This window comes from Neomonachus schauinslandi, chromosome 13 (genome assembly GCF_002201575.2).
Source record: "Neomonachus schauinslandi chromosome 13, ASM220157v2, whole genome shotgun sequence".
Taxonomy (NCBI): Eukaryota; Metazoa; Chordata; class Mammalia; order Carnivora; family Phocidae; genus Neomonachus; species Neomonachus schauinslandi.
Window position 1 is genome coordinate 40,556,673 of NC_058415.1, and position 13,460 is coordinate 40,570,132.

General features: G+C 41.3%; 1 protein-coding gene across 1 annotated transcript in view; it reads right to left on the reverse strand.

Annotated features, from left to right (window-relative positions):
- Window positions 1-13,460, reverse strand: part of FREM1 (FRAS1 related extracellular matrix 1) — a 145,954-nt gene that overhangs the window by 113,095 nt on the left and 19,399 nt on the right. The window contains exons 6-7 of the mRNA XM_021682416.2: window positions 10,594-10,702; window positions 6,870-7,001 (exon numbers count right to left, since the gene is read on the reverse strand). Of these exons, the coding sequence (XP_021538091.1) occupies window positions 6,870-7,001; window positions 10,594-10,702 (241 nt within the window). The remainder of the gene's footprint in view (window positions 1-6,869; window positions 7,002-10,593; window positions 10,703-13,460) is intronic.

Sequence of the window (13,460 nt, forward strand, 5' to 3'; positions counted from 1 at the left end):
CCACAAATAAGTGAAATCATATGATAATTGACTTTCTCTGCTTGACTTATTTCACTTAGCATAATCTCCTCCAGTCCCATCCATGTTGATGGAAAAGTTGGGTATTCATCTTTTCTGATGGCTGAGTAATATGCCATTGTATATATGGACCACATCTTCTTTATCCATTCATCTGTTGAAGGGCATCTCGGCTCTTTCCACAGTTTGGCTATTGCAGACATTGCTGCTATGAACATTGGGGTGCATATGGCCCTTCTTTTCACTACATCTGTGTCTTTGGGGTAAATACCCAGGAGTGCAATTGCTGGGTCATAGGGTAGCTCTATTTTTAAATTTTTGAGGAACCTCCACACTGTTTTCCAAAGTGGCTGTACCAACTTGCATTCCCACCAACAGTGTAAGAGGGTTCCCCTTTCTTCACAACCTCTACAACATTTGTTGTTTCTCTTCCTGTCCATTTTTGCCATTCTAACTGGTGTAAGGTGGTATCTCAGTGTGGTTTTGATTTGGATTTCCCTGATGGCTAATGATGATGAACATTTTTTCATGTGTCTATTAGCCATTTGTATGTCTTCTTCAGAGAAGTGTCTTTTCATATCTTCTGCCCACTTTTTGACTTGATTATTTGTTTTTTAGGTGTTGAGTTTGAGAAGTTCTTTATAGATCTTGGATACCAGCCCTTTATCTGTAGTGTCATTTGCAAATATCTTCTCCCATTCTGTGGGTTGCCTCTTTGTTTTGTTGACTGTTTCCTTTGCTGTGCAGAAGCTTTTTACCTTGATGAAGTCCCAAAAGTTCATTTTTGCTTTTGTTTCACTTGCCTTTGGAGATGTATCTTGAAAGAAGTTGCTGTGGCTGATGTCAAAGAGGTTACTGCTTATGTTCTCCTCTAGGATTTGGATGGATTCCTGTCTCACATTGAGGTCTTTCATCCACTTGGAGTTTATCTTTGTGAATGGTGTTAGAGAATGGTCGAGTTTCATTCTTCTGCATGTGGCTGTCCAATTTTCCCAGCATCATTTATTGAAGAGACTGTCTTTTTTCCATTGCATGTTTTTTCCTGCTTTGTCAAAGATTATTTGACCATAGAGTTGAAGGTCCATATTGGGTTCTCTATTCTGTTCCATTGGTCTGTATGACACATGCTAAAGTTTGAGAATCACTGGCTTATTGCCCAAGAGCTAGAGCTCTGATATCTAATGGCCTGGGTTCAAAGCCCAGTTCAGCCATTTTCTAGGTACATGACCTTAGACAAGTCAACTTCTCTAAATCTCAGGTTCCCCATTTGTAAAGTGGGAATAATAATACTACTTCATTTCATAAAGCTGATATAAGATAAAGTATGTAGAATGCTTTGTATAGTATCTGGCACAAAGAAAATACTTAATAAATATTAGTACTATTATCTACCTCCTCTGAGCCACATCATCATGCGCTACCACTCTACTCTTCATTTCCACAGTATTAGTAAACATTGCTTCACCCTGCAGAAGTGATTACAATTCTTGGTGGCAAGTGCCCCAGCAGTCTCCCTACGCTGTATGGTTGTTTTAAAAACCTTCTTGGAATAAGCGATTAAACACTTGTATAATAGACATTACAGGTTATTTGCCCAGTAGCCACTTCCTGCTTCTTCACCAGTACCAGATCCTAGTTTTATTTGGAATGGCAATATGACCATTAAAAAATACTCAGGTTCCCAGACTCCACTGCATCTAGGGGGTAGTATGTGCTTGGTAGATTTAAGCGGAACCCACTGTATCAGGTTCCTGCAAAAAGTTGTTAGAGAGAGCAAATTAATTAACATAACTTTTTTCATTTCCCTTCTCTTCCTTCCTGGAATGCAGACCCGAAGTTTGGAGGTGTAGGCACCATCTTGTGACCACTGTCAGAGCAGAAAGAGCTCCTGGCATCATGGATCTGGAATGCCTACGTCTGGGCAACTTGTCACATGAGGAAAATAACTCTTGAATTTTTTAAATCACTGTAGCTGGGTTTCCCTTACATGCAGCTGAACATCTACCCTAATTGATATACCCAGGCTTAAGTTGATCTCCTACTCCTCTGGGATTCGGCAAGAGAATTTATCATTCCATTTTTGATTTCAGAATTCCTAATCACAGATGATAATAAACAAGAGCTCCTTTTCTGCTTTATAGTTAGGAATACCAAGAGGATAACTGAATTAAATCCTCTGAGCTCATTATAAGGAATGGACTATATTATCATACAATATGAATATTATTTTATTAAGGCTATTACCTTGTTAACTACTATCCTTATAATCATAATTAACATAATAACATAATGCTACTAACATAATAACATAATGATTACCAAATATTAAAAAAAACTAAGTTTTTCTGTTTTTCAATACATTTTTCTGAATCAGAGAAATGAGAAGGAAATATTTTGTCTTCCAACTGGGACAAGATCATCAGTTGAAGAGTATATTTAGAAGGAGTACTACATGGCATCTGAGATTTAAATAATGAGCCAAGTACAAGATGTTACTCATAAATGGTCATCCAGGGGCACCTGGGTGGTTCAGTCAATTAAGTGTCCAACTTAATTGACTGAGCTCCACATCAGGCTACTTGCTAGGCATGGAGCCCGCTTAAGATTCTCTCTCTCCCTCTTCCTTGCCCCTCCCCCTTCAATAAATAAATAGGTAAATAAATGAATGGTCATCCATTGATGTGAGCACCCTAACACAAAAGCTAATGGTTTCAAGATCTCCAGATAATCTGGATATGACAATTTATTTAGAAATGAGGTCTAAGACAGAAGATTTATTTGAACAAGTCATAGCTGAAAACTTCCCTAATCTGCAGAAGGAAACAGACATCCAAATCCAAGAGGCACATCAAAATCAACAAAAGCCAGCCAACACCAAGACAATTCGTAGTAAAATTTGCAAAACAGAGAGATGAGGAAAGAATTCTGGAAGCAGCAAGGGAAAAAAATTCCCAACCTACAAGGGACGACAAATCAGGTTCACAGTAGATCTCTCCACAGAAATCTGGCAGGCCAGAAGAAAGTGGCATGATAATATTCAACACGCTAAATGGGAAAAATATGCAGCAAAGAACACTTTATCCAGCAAGGCTGTCATTGAGAATAGAAGGAGAGATAAAGAGTTTCTGAGACAAACAGAAACTGAAGGAGTTCATGACCACTAAACCAGCCCTGCAAGAAATACTAAAGGGGACTCTCTGAGTAGGAAAGAAAGACCAAAAGCAACAAAGACTAGAAAGGAATAGAGAACATCTCCAGAAACACCAACTGTACAGGTAATACAATGGATTTGTAATACAATACAAATATGAATAAATTCATATCTATCAATAATCACTCTGAATATAAATGTACTAAATGCTCCAATAAAAAGACATAGGATATCAGAATGGATTAAAAAAATAAAACAAGATCCACAAATGCTGCCTAAAAGAGACTCATGTTACTTATTTATTTTATGTATTTATTTTTTAAGATTTTTATTTATTTATTAGACAGAGAGACACAGCGAGAGAGGGAACACAAGCAGGGGGAGTGGGAGAGGGAGAAGCAGGTTTCCCGCTGAGCAGGGAGCCCAATGTGCGGGGCTCAATCCCAGGACCCTGGGATCATGACCTGAGCCGAAGGCAGACACAACAACTGAGCCACTCGGGTGCCCCGAGACTCATTTTAGACCTAAAGACACCTGCAGATTGAAAGTGAGAGCTTGGAGAACCATCTATCATGCTAATGGATGTCAAAAGAAAGCCAGAGTAGCCATACTTACAACAGACAAACTAGATTTTAAACCAAAGACTGTAAACAGAGATGAAGAAGGGCACTATACCATAAGTACGGGCTCTATCCAACAAGAAGATCTAACAGTTGTTCCAAAAAATAGAAATGGAAGGAAAACTTCCAAACTCCTTCAACAAGGCTAGCATTACCTTGATTCCAAACCAGACAAAGATCCCACTGATAAAGAGAATTCCAGGCCAATAGCCCTAATAAAAATGGATGTAAAAATTCGCAACAAGATACTAGCAAATCGAATCCAACAGTACATCAAAAGAATCATTCACCATGATTAAGTGGGATTTATTCCTGGTCTGCAAGCGTGGTTCAACATTTGCAAATCCATCAATGTGATACACCACATTAATAAAAGAAAGGATAAGAACCATATGATGCCCTCAATAGATGTAGAAAAAGCACTTGACAAAAACAGCATCCATTCTTGATAAAAATCCTCAACAAAGTAGGGATAGAGGGAACATATCTCAACATAATAAAGATCATATATGAAAAACCCACAGCTAATATCATCCCCAATAAGGAAAAACTGAGAGTTTTTCCTCTATAGTCAGGAACAAGACAAGGATGTCCACTCTCACCACTGTCATTTAACACTGTACTGGAAGTCCTAGCCTCAGCAATCAGACAACAAAAAGAAATAAAATGCATCCAAATTGGCAAGGAAGAAGTCAAACATTTGCAGATGACATGATACTGTATGTAGAAAACCTGGAAGTTTCCACCAAAAAAATTGCTAGAACTGATAGATGAATTTAACAAAGTTACAGGATACAAAATCAATGTACAGAAGTCTGTTGCATTTCTATACACCAATAATGAAGTAGCAGAAAGAGAAATTAAGGAATCAATCCCATTTAAAATTGCAACAAAAACCATAAGATGCCTAGGAATAAACCTAATGAAAGAGATAAAAGACCTGTACTCTGAAAACTATAGAACACTGATGAAAGAAACTGAAGATAACACAAAGAAATGGAAAAACATTCCATGCTCATGGATTGGAAGAACAAATGTTGTTAAAATGTCTATGCTACCCAGAGCAATCAACATATTTAATGCAATCCCCAACAAAATACCACCAGCATTTTTCACAGAGCTAGAACAAACAATCCTAAAAATTTGTATGGAATCATAAAAGACCCCGAATAGCCAAAGCAATCTTGAAAAAGAAAAGCAAAGCTGAAGGCATCACAATTCCAGACTTCCAGCTCTATTACAAATCAGTGATCACCAAGACAGCATGGTACTGGCACAAAAACAGACACATAGATCCATGGAACAGAACAGAGAGCCCAGAAATGGACCCTCAACTCTATGGTCAACTAATATTCAAAAAAGCAGGAAAGAATGTCCATAGCAAGAAAGAATCTCCAACAAAGCAGGAAAGAATGTCCAATGTCAAGAAAGCAGGAAAGAATGTCCAAAGAAAAAAGACAGTCTCTTCAACAAATGGTGTTGGGAAAACTGGACAGCAACATGCAAAAGAATGAAACTGGACCACTTTCTTACACCATACACCAAAATGAATTCAAACTGGATGAGGGGCGCCTGGGTGGCTCAGTCTTTGGGCATCTGCCTTTGGCTCAGGTCATGGTCCCGGGGTCCTGGTATCGAGCCCAGCACAGGCTCCCTGCTCGGCGGAAGGCCTGCTTCTCCCTCTCCCACTCCCCCTGCTTGTGTTCTCTCCTTCACTGTCTCTCTGTCAAATAAAGAAAAATCGTTAAAAATAAATAAATAAACAAAATGGATGAAATACCTAGATGACACTATCAATCAAAATCCTAGAGAACACAGGCAGCAACCTCTTCGACCATGGCCACAGCACGTCTTACCAAATATGTCACCACAGGCAAGGGAAACAAAGGCAAAAATGAACCATTGGGACTTCATCAAGATAAAAAGCTTCTGCACAGTGAAGGAAATAATCAACAAAACTAAAAGGCAACCTATGGAATGGGAAAAGATATCCAAATGACATATCAGATAAACGATTAGTATCCAATATCTATAAAGAACTTAGCAAACTTAGCAAGAAACCAATAATCCACTTAAGAAATGGGCAGAAGACATGAATAGACATTTTTCCAAAGAAGACATACAAATGGCCAACTGACACATGAAAAGATACTCAACATCACTCATCACCAGGGAAATACAAATCAAAACTCCAATGAGATATCACCTCACATCTGTCAGCATGGCTAAAATTAACAACACAGGAAACAACAGATGTTGGCAAGGATGCAGAGAAAGGGGGACCCTCTTACACTGTTGGTGGGAATGCAAAAACTGGTGCAGCCAATTTGGAAAACAGTATGGAGTTTCCTCAAAAAGTTAAAAATAGAACTACCCCATAATCCAGCAATTGCACTACTAGGTATTTACCCAGTGGATACAAAAATACTGATTTGAAAAGGTATATGCACCCCACTGTTTATAGCAGCATTATCAACAATAGCCAAATTATGGAAAGAGCCCTAATGTCCATTGACTGATGAATGGATAAAGAAGTTGTGGTATATACATATATATAATGGAATAATACTCAGCCATCAAAAAGGATGAGATCTTGCCATTTGCAAGGACATGGACAGAACTAGAGTGTTTTATGCTAAGCAAAATAAGTCAGTCAGAGAAAGACATATTCCATATGATTTCACTGATATGTGGAATTTAAGAAATAAAATAGATGAACCTAGGGGGAGGGGAAAAAAGGAGAGGGGGAAGCAAACAATAAGAAACTCTTAACTATAGAGAACAAACAGGATTAACGGAGGGGAGGTGGGTGGGGGATGGGCTAAATGGGTGATGGGTATTAAGGAAGACATTTGTTGTGATCAGCACTGGGTGTTATATGTAAGTGATGAATCATTAAATTCTACTTCTGAAACCAGTATTACATTATATGTTAACCAACTAGAATTTAAATAAAAACTTGAAAAAAAAAAAAAGAAATGAGGCCCAAGAGATGCTATGTACATCCTGTCAAATATGATCTGCCTTTGGAGAAAATACTTCTCAGGTTCTCTTCTAGGTCAGAGAGACTGATCTTTTACCTCTTAGTGTAAGCCGTCCATGCTGCAGGCCGCCCACAGTGACCAGCTGGACAGCATGGATGTCATCATTGTCGACAATCTGAAACTGTTCCCAAGTGATAGCCCGAGACTGCCCCTCTAGAAGACTCAGACCTACAAGAGAAAACAGAAAAGTGTTCTAGAAAGTTCTATGACATGCCAACATGCCTACTTTAAGACAAGATTAATGAATTTTCACTCACGATACTAGCTGAAAATTGTACCTTTGAAAGCTTTTCAAGAAATTTGAATTTAGCTTTTATTTTAGTAATATTTCTTTTTTTAAGATTTATTCATTTAGTTGAGAGAGAGTGCAGAGGGGAGGGGCAGAGGGAGAGGGAGTGGGAAACTCAAGCAGACTCCATGCTCAGTGTGGAGCCCAATGCGGGGCTTGATCTTATGACCCTGAGAACATGACCTGAGCTGAAACCAAGAGTCAGACGCTTAACCGACTGAGCTGCCCAGGCACCCCATATTTTCAGTAATATTTCTACCTTTTTTAAGATTTTATTTATTTGACAGAGAGAGAGAGGGAGAGAGAGAACACAAGCAAGGGGAGTGGGAGAGGGAGAAACAGGCTCCCCACTGAGCAGGGAGCCCCGACTCGGGGCACGATCCCAGGACCCTGGGACCATGACCCAAGTCAAAGGCAGATACCTAACTGACTGAGCCACTGAGACGCCCTGTAATATTTCTACTTTTAATACTATTAACCCCAATCTGACAACTGGTTCCTTATATATCTATTGGAGGCATGGTGGTGCCAGAAAATAAAGGAAAGAATGGATGTTATGTTCATGGTAGTCTCTAGTTCAAAAATGTCCACAAGGAATTTTTCAAAGATGACATCTAGATATTTTAAGCGGGCCAAAAAATCAAAAGAGGTTTTCCATATAAGTTAGGAGTGCAAGAGTAGCTCACAGGACAGAGAATGTAAAGTGGGTAACTGTGCAAATACAGAGCTACTCTGCTAAGGGAGTGTTTAACGATATTAGACATGAAATGTCTGACATCGCAATGAGGGCTGAATTTTATTCTAGACTCTAATAAACAAGGGACTTTTGTAACTAGAGGAAATGAAATAAAACCTTCTCCTTGGACCCAGCATGCTGGAGGAAATCTAGGGAGAGAGGGAAAGTGCTGCTCAGAGCAGCAAGAATATAGATCCTGGACAGAACACTCCAGTGAAAAATAGGGAGCTGAGAGCATCATCACCAACCATTCCCATTATTCAGGAGATCCAGGAGCTGACAGATTGCAAAGAATCTTAAATGGGAGCAAAGCTTTTTAAGGAAACAAGTTGATAAAACTTAAAGGCAGTGTACTGGTGGACCAGATGATGCTCCCTTTCAAACCTGCCCAGCTTCCCCTGCCCCACCCCCACCCCCGGCCGTGACCATGTGCCTGCTTTCTCACAGCAGCAGCCCCATGTGGGTCCCTACAGTCCCCACAACTGTAAAGTCCCAGCTGCCACCACTGCCTCATCTTCTGGTGTGTGGCTGCTTACCTCAACCATCCTCTTGGGCAAGGGCCAGCTTGTGGCATGACCTACCCTTGTGACCACGGCCAGGTCCTACACCAGGGGACCCAGGGAGTTTCTGTAGCAGCCGCAAAGAGGGGCCAGGCAGCTCATCATGGACATGTGGGGAGCTGACCTCCAGGGAGGCAAACTGACCACAGTGAGCCAGGAGATGGGAAGGAGCTGAGAGAGAGACCATTCACATGTTCCCCAGCCCACCTCTGACTCCGCCCACACACAGTGGCTCCGTCTCCTGGAGACACCAGCCCAAAACAGCAGCCAACCTCACTTCCTCATCAACCTAGTCACACCACCTTTTTATCTGTTTCCCACAACTGCCTTTCCCTCTCATTCTTGTTTGCAGTATAGGATTAGTTTATTTGACCTGCGTCAAGGGCTGTTGACTAGGAAACCTGGGATAAGATACACAGTCTGGAGAGAGAGACAAAGAGAGACAGAGAGAGAGAGAGGGGAAGAAAGGAGGGAGGGAGGAAGAAAGGAAAGAAGGAAGGGAGGGAAGAAGGGATGGAGGACAAGCACATATAAAGAATCTCTGTGAGGGGCGCCTGAGTGGCCCAGTCAGTTAAGTGTCCAATTCTTGGTCTTGGCTCAGGTCTTGACTTCAGGGTCGTGAGTTCAAACCCCGCATTGGGTTCCATGCTGGGCGTGGAGCCCACTTAAAATAAAAAAAAAAAATCTCTGGGGGCGCCTGGGTGGCTCAGTTGGTTAAGCGACTGTCTTCGGCTCAGGTCATGATCCTGGAGTCCCGGGATCGAGTCCCACATCGGGCTCCCTGCTTGGCAGGGAGTCTGCTTCTCCCTCTGACCCTCCTCCCTCTCATGCTCTCTGTCTCTCATTCTCTCTCTCTCTCAAATAAATAAATAAAATCTTTAAAAAAAAAAAATCTCTGTGACTGGTAATAAGGGTTTTGAAGCCAAGAGTGTACGGTACACCATAGTACAAGGCATCATGGGACACAGCAGAAGAGCAAGACTGGAAGTATAGAGAGCAAAATATTAGCAGTAGTTCTGTCTTCATGGTGGAGTAATAAATGGTATTATTCATTCGTTACTGTTTCATTCATTTATTCATTACTATCCATGCATTATTATTATCATTGTTATCCATTCATTCAATTTATGGTTTAATGTACTTTCCAAGTTTTCAATGATGAACATATATTAAGTTCATAATAAGTAAAAATTCATTTTAAAAAAGATTCTCATGTCCAAAGTAGCCAAACCGGATTTGGAGCTCTCTTCACAAGCTTTCACAGCTTATACAGACTATTAAATCTCTACACTCAAGCAATAATCCGCTTAATATGTGATTATTACTAAACTTCAGGTTATCAATTCCTTCTTTTCTTTCACTATCCCTCTAACAGAAGTAGAGTGGGACATAAAAGCAGCAAGACTGCTCAACCAATGTTCTCCTCACAACTGAAACTCACACACATACAAACACGTGTGTGTGTACCCGTGTGCAAGGGCACACGCACACGCATGCACACACACACACAGACACACATACACACAGAGTGACAAGTTTAAGCCACCACTTGAGGATGTAAATCAGAGATATTTTCCCCTTAACAGAACCTACAACCGCCACTTATAAATATGTTTTGAATACTATCAGTGGGATCAGTGGGAAAGGAAAAAATCTTCATTTACATTCCACATTTACATCTGATCTAAATATATACATTGCATTAAAGACCACTCAGAAGTGACCTTTTAAAATAAATAAAGCAGTTTAAGCTCTTTATTCACGTATGATGGTTTCCTTGCATGTCCTAAAAACAGGACAATGAATTAGTCTACATCTTCCTTCCCACCTCTGAATAGTCAGAGTTGGAGACCTTTTCTCTCTCTGTCCAATTATAGCTCAATATCACAAATAGTCACTTTTTGGCCTCATTCAGTTGAAAGGTGTCCCTTCTGGCTTAGTTCCTCCAGAGGAAAAACTTGGCTTCACCACACAGGAATCCTGGATTTAAATTTCTCACCCTGCTGGTAGGAAAAACAAAACAAAACAAAAACAACTCTCTGATTGCCTTCACTGGTCTGGATTTCAGCTGCCTCATGTGTGAAATGGAAAGAAACGACCTTTCTTTCCTGACCCATATAATTTCCCGTCCTCCCTTCAGGGCTCTGTAGCTTGATGCCCTACACGGAGCTTCACCTGTGTTCCAGGACACTCGGGGGGCATTTGTATCCGCTGTTCTGACGGAGATGTGGACGGTGATAGGTGCACTCCTTTCGAAGAAGAAATCATAAACCTCCACCTCCACCTGTAAACAAACCGTTGCATAAGAATCACACATTGACAATTTATAACATAAAATACCATTATTCCTGGGGCAGACACCACAGATGGAGGCAAAACAGATTTAGGTTTCTGCTGTTCCTTGATCTCATTTTTCTTAAAGATTCATTTATTTATTTTAGAGACAGAGAGAGGGGACATGCAGGGGGAGGGGCAGAGGGAGAGAGGCAGGCTCCCTGCTAAGGGTAGAGCCCGATGCGGGACTCAGTCTCACAACCCTGAGATCACAATCTGAACCAAAATCAAGAGTCAGATGCTTAACTGAGTGAGCCACCCAGGCGCCCCGCCTGATCTCATTTTTGACAGCCTGATATCACGTTTTCAGGCTCTAGATTTTGTTCCTTAGTTAACAGTATTTTTAAATTTTCCTCTCCATAAAAGAAGTTTTTAACCTGAAATAAACAAATACACTGAAGAAGGGTCCCTGCACTTGCTCAGGAGACCAGCATCAGACCACTCAAGCCTCTCTCAAAGGTATAAGGTCTAGAGAAGTGCATCTTAACTAAGGGGACTTTGTTCCCCCAGGGGACATTTGGGAATGTCTGGAGACATTTTTGGTCTCACAAATGGGTATGCGTGGTGGGCAGTACTACTGGCCACTAAATGGAGGATAGAGGCCAGGGATGCTCCTATTCCTACCATGCACGGGACAACCCCCACAACAAAGAATTATCCAGTGCAAATGGCCAATGGTGCTGCTTTTAAGAGACCCTGGTCTACAGGCATCTATCTCTCCAAACATATTTTTAAATATCCAGATTGTATTTGCTTCCATGAAATCCATAGCTAATAAATGGGGTTATATGATAAGATTTTTAGAATGTTTATTTGAGAAAGCACAAGACAGAGCACAAGCAGGGGGAGGGGCAGGCAGAGGGAGAAGCAGGCTCCCCACTGAGCAGGGAGCCCAACACAGGGCTCAATCCCAGGACCCCGGAATCATGACCTGAGCCAAAGGCAGACGCTTAACCAGCTGAGCCACCCAAGTGCCCCCTTAAGTTTAGAACCTCATTATGTATTATGCACATATTGCACCAGGTGCTGACAGGGAAGGATGATTTATAAGACAGAAATGCAAGGCACATGCCCATTCTTGAAGAATGTCCATTTGACATTGAATGTCCATTTGGTCCATTAGAGAGCATAAATTATCAAACGGCAATATATCAGCTACCTCACAAAAGAAACAGATTCAAGGCTGCCACAGTAACAGACTAAAAATGGAACCATAACCCAGGAGGGATGTGTTTTGGAGGTGTAATGTAAATATCTACTAGGTTGAGCCATATGAAATTGTAGGTCACATGCTCACTAAGAAACACTGTTTTCAAACCAACAGAGTACCTAGTAAAATAAGCTTGAATTTTCATGGCTGAAAGAATGGACCGCCTTGGCATTACAGTGCAGGGAAGGCTCAGCTAGCTTCAGGAGCCCTGGACATTGCTCTGCCCTCAGGGGTCCCACCCCAGGTGGCTGACTGAGCCCAGGGCTTCCAGTCCATGTAATCTACAAAGCACCTAATCTCCACTGAGAAAATGGAGAGTCACCTTCTAAGAACAACGGCAAAATCACACATTTGACCAAGTTCTGCTTTAAGATTACATTATATGATCCCAGAAAAGACACACAGGAAGCAGCCAGAGCAGGTGAGCTTTATTTATGAGTTCGAGGTAAAACTGGGCGTCGAATGAGAAATTACTTTATAATATGGAAGGAATGGGAGGCAAGAGGAAGAAAGAAAAAAAACAGCTGCCACTTACTATTATGAAGAAAAGAAAAAAGAAAAGGAAAGGGCAAAAGCATGGCATTTACAGTCTGAAGTCTTTTGTCGCCCCGGAGGCTAAATGCTGAAAATGCCTAAATTAGATGAAGGACAATTTGGAACACCAGGCACACTCATTTTCCTTAATAAACCTGAAGTCAAGTCTGTATCAATCTGCTCATTTAAACATTCCATCCTGTTAGAATCAACTTGCTGGTAGGTCTGTAAGTTTGTGAAGACTGTCACCAGCTGTTTTCAACTCCCATCCAAAACAAAATTAGAGGAAAGAGGCAAAGGTACTTGGTTTAGACAGGAAGGGGACTTTCCTGACAGGAGTGTGTTTGATAGAGAAATTAGTCATCCAATGAGATTATGGAATGTCCTGTCCTGAGTCGGCATTATTCATTAAAATTAAGGATCCCAGTAAAACACTCATCCAAACAAAAAGGAATAATAGGATTTATTTTTTTAAAGATTTTATTTATTTATTTGACAGAGAGAGAGACAGCGAGAGAAGGAACACAGGCAGGGGGAGTGGGAGAGGGAGAAGCAGGCTTCCTGCCGAACAGAGAGCCCGATGCGGGGCTCCATCCCAGGACCCTGGGTTCATGACCTGAGCTGAAGGCAGACGCTTAACGACTGAGCCACCCAGGTGCTCCAGGAATAATAGAATTTATTAATGAGGGGTGCCTGGGTGGCACAATGGGTTGAGTGTCCGACTCTTGGTTTCAGCTCAAGTGGTAATCTCAAGGTCATGGGATCGAGTCCCGCATGGGGCTCCACACTCAGCACAAGGTCTACTTGAGATTCTCTCTCCCTCTCCTTGCCCCTCCCACTTGTGCTCGCTCTCTCTCTCTCTCTCAAATGAATAAATAAATCTTTAAAATAAAAAGACTTTGTTAATGAAAGGATTGTAGACAAAGTCATCCCTAAGTTCCATGGCCTATGCCAGGCAGAAAGA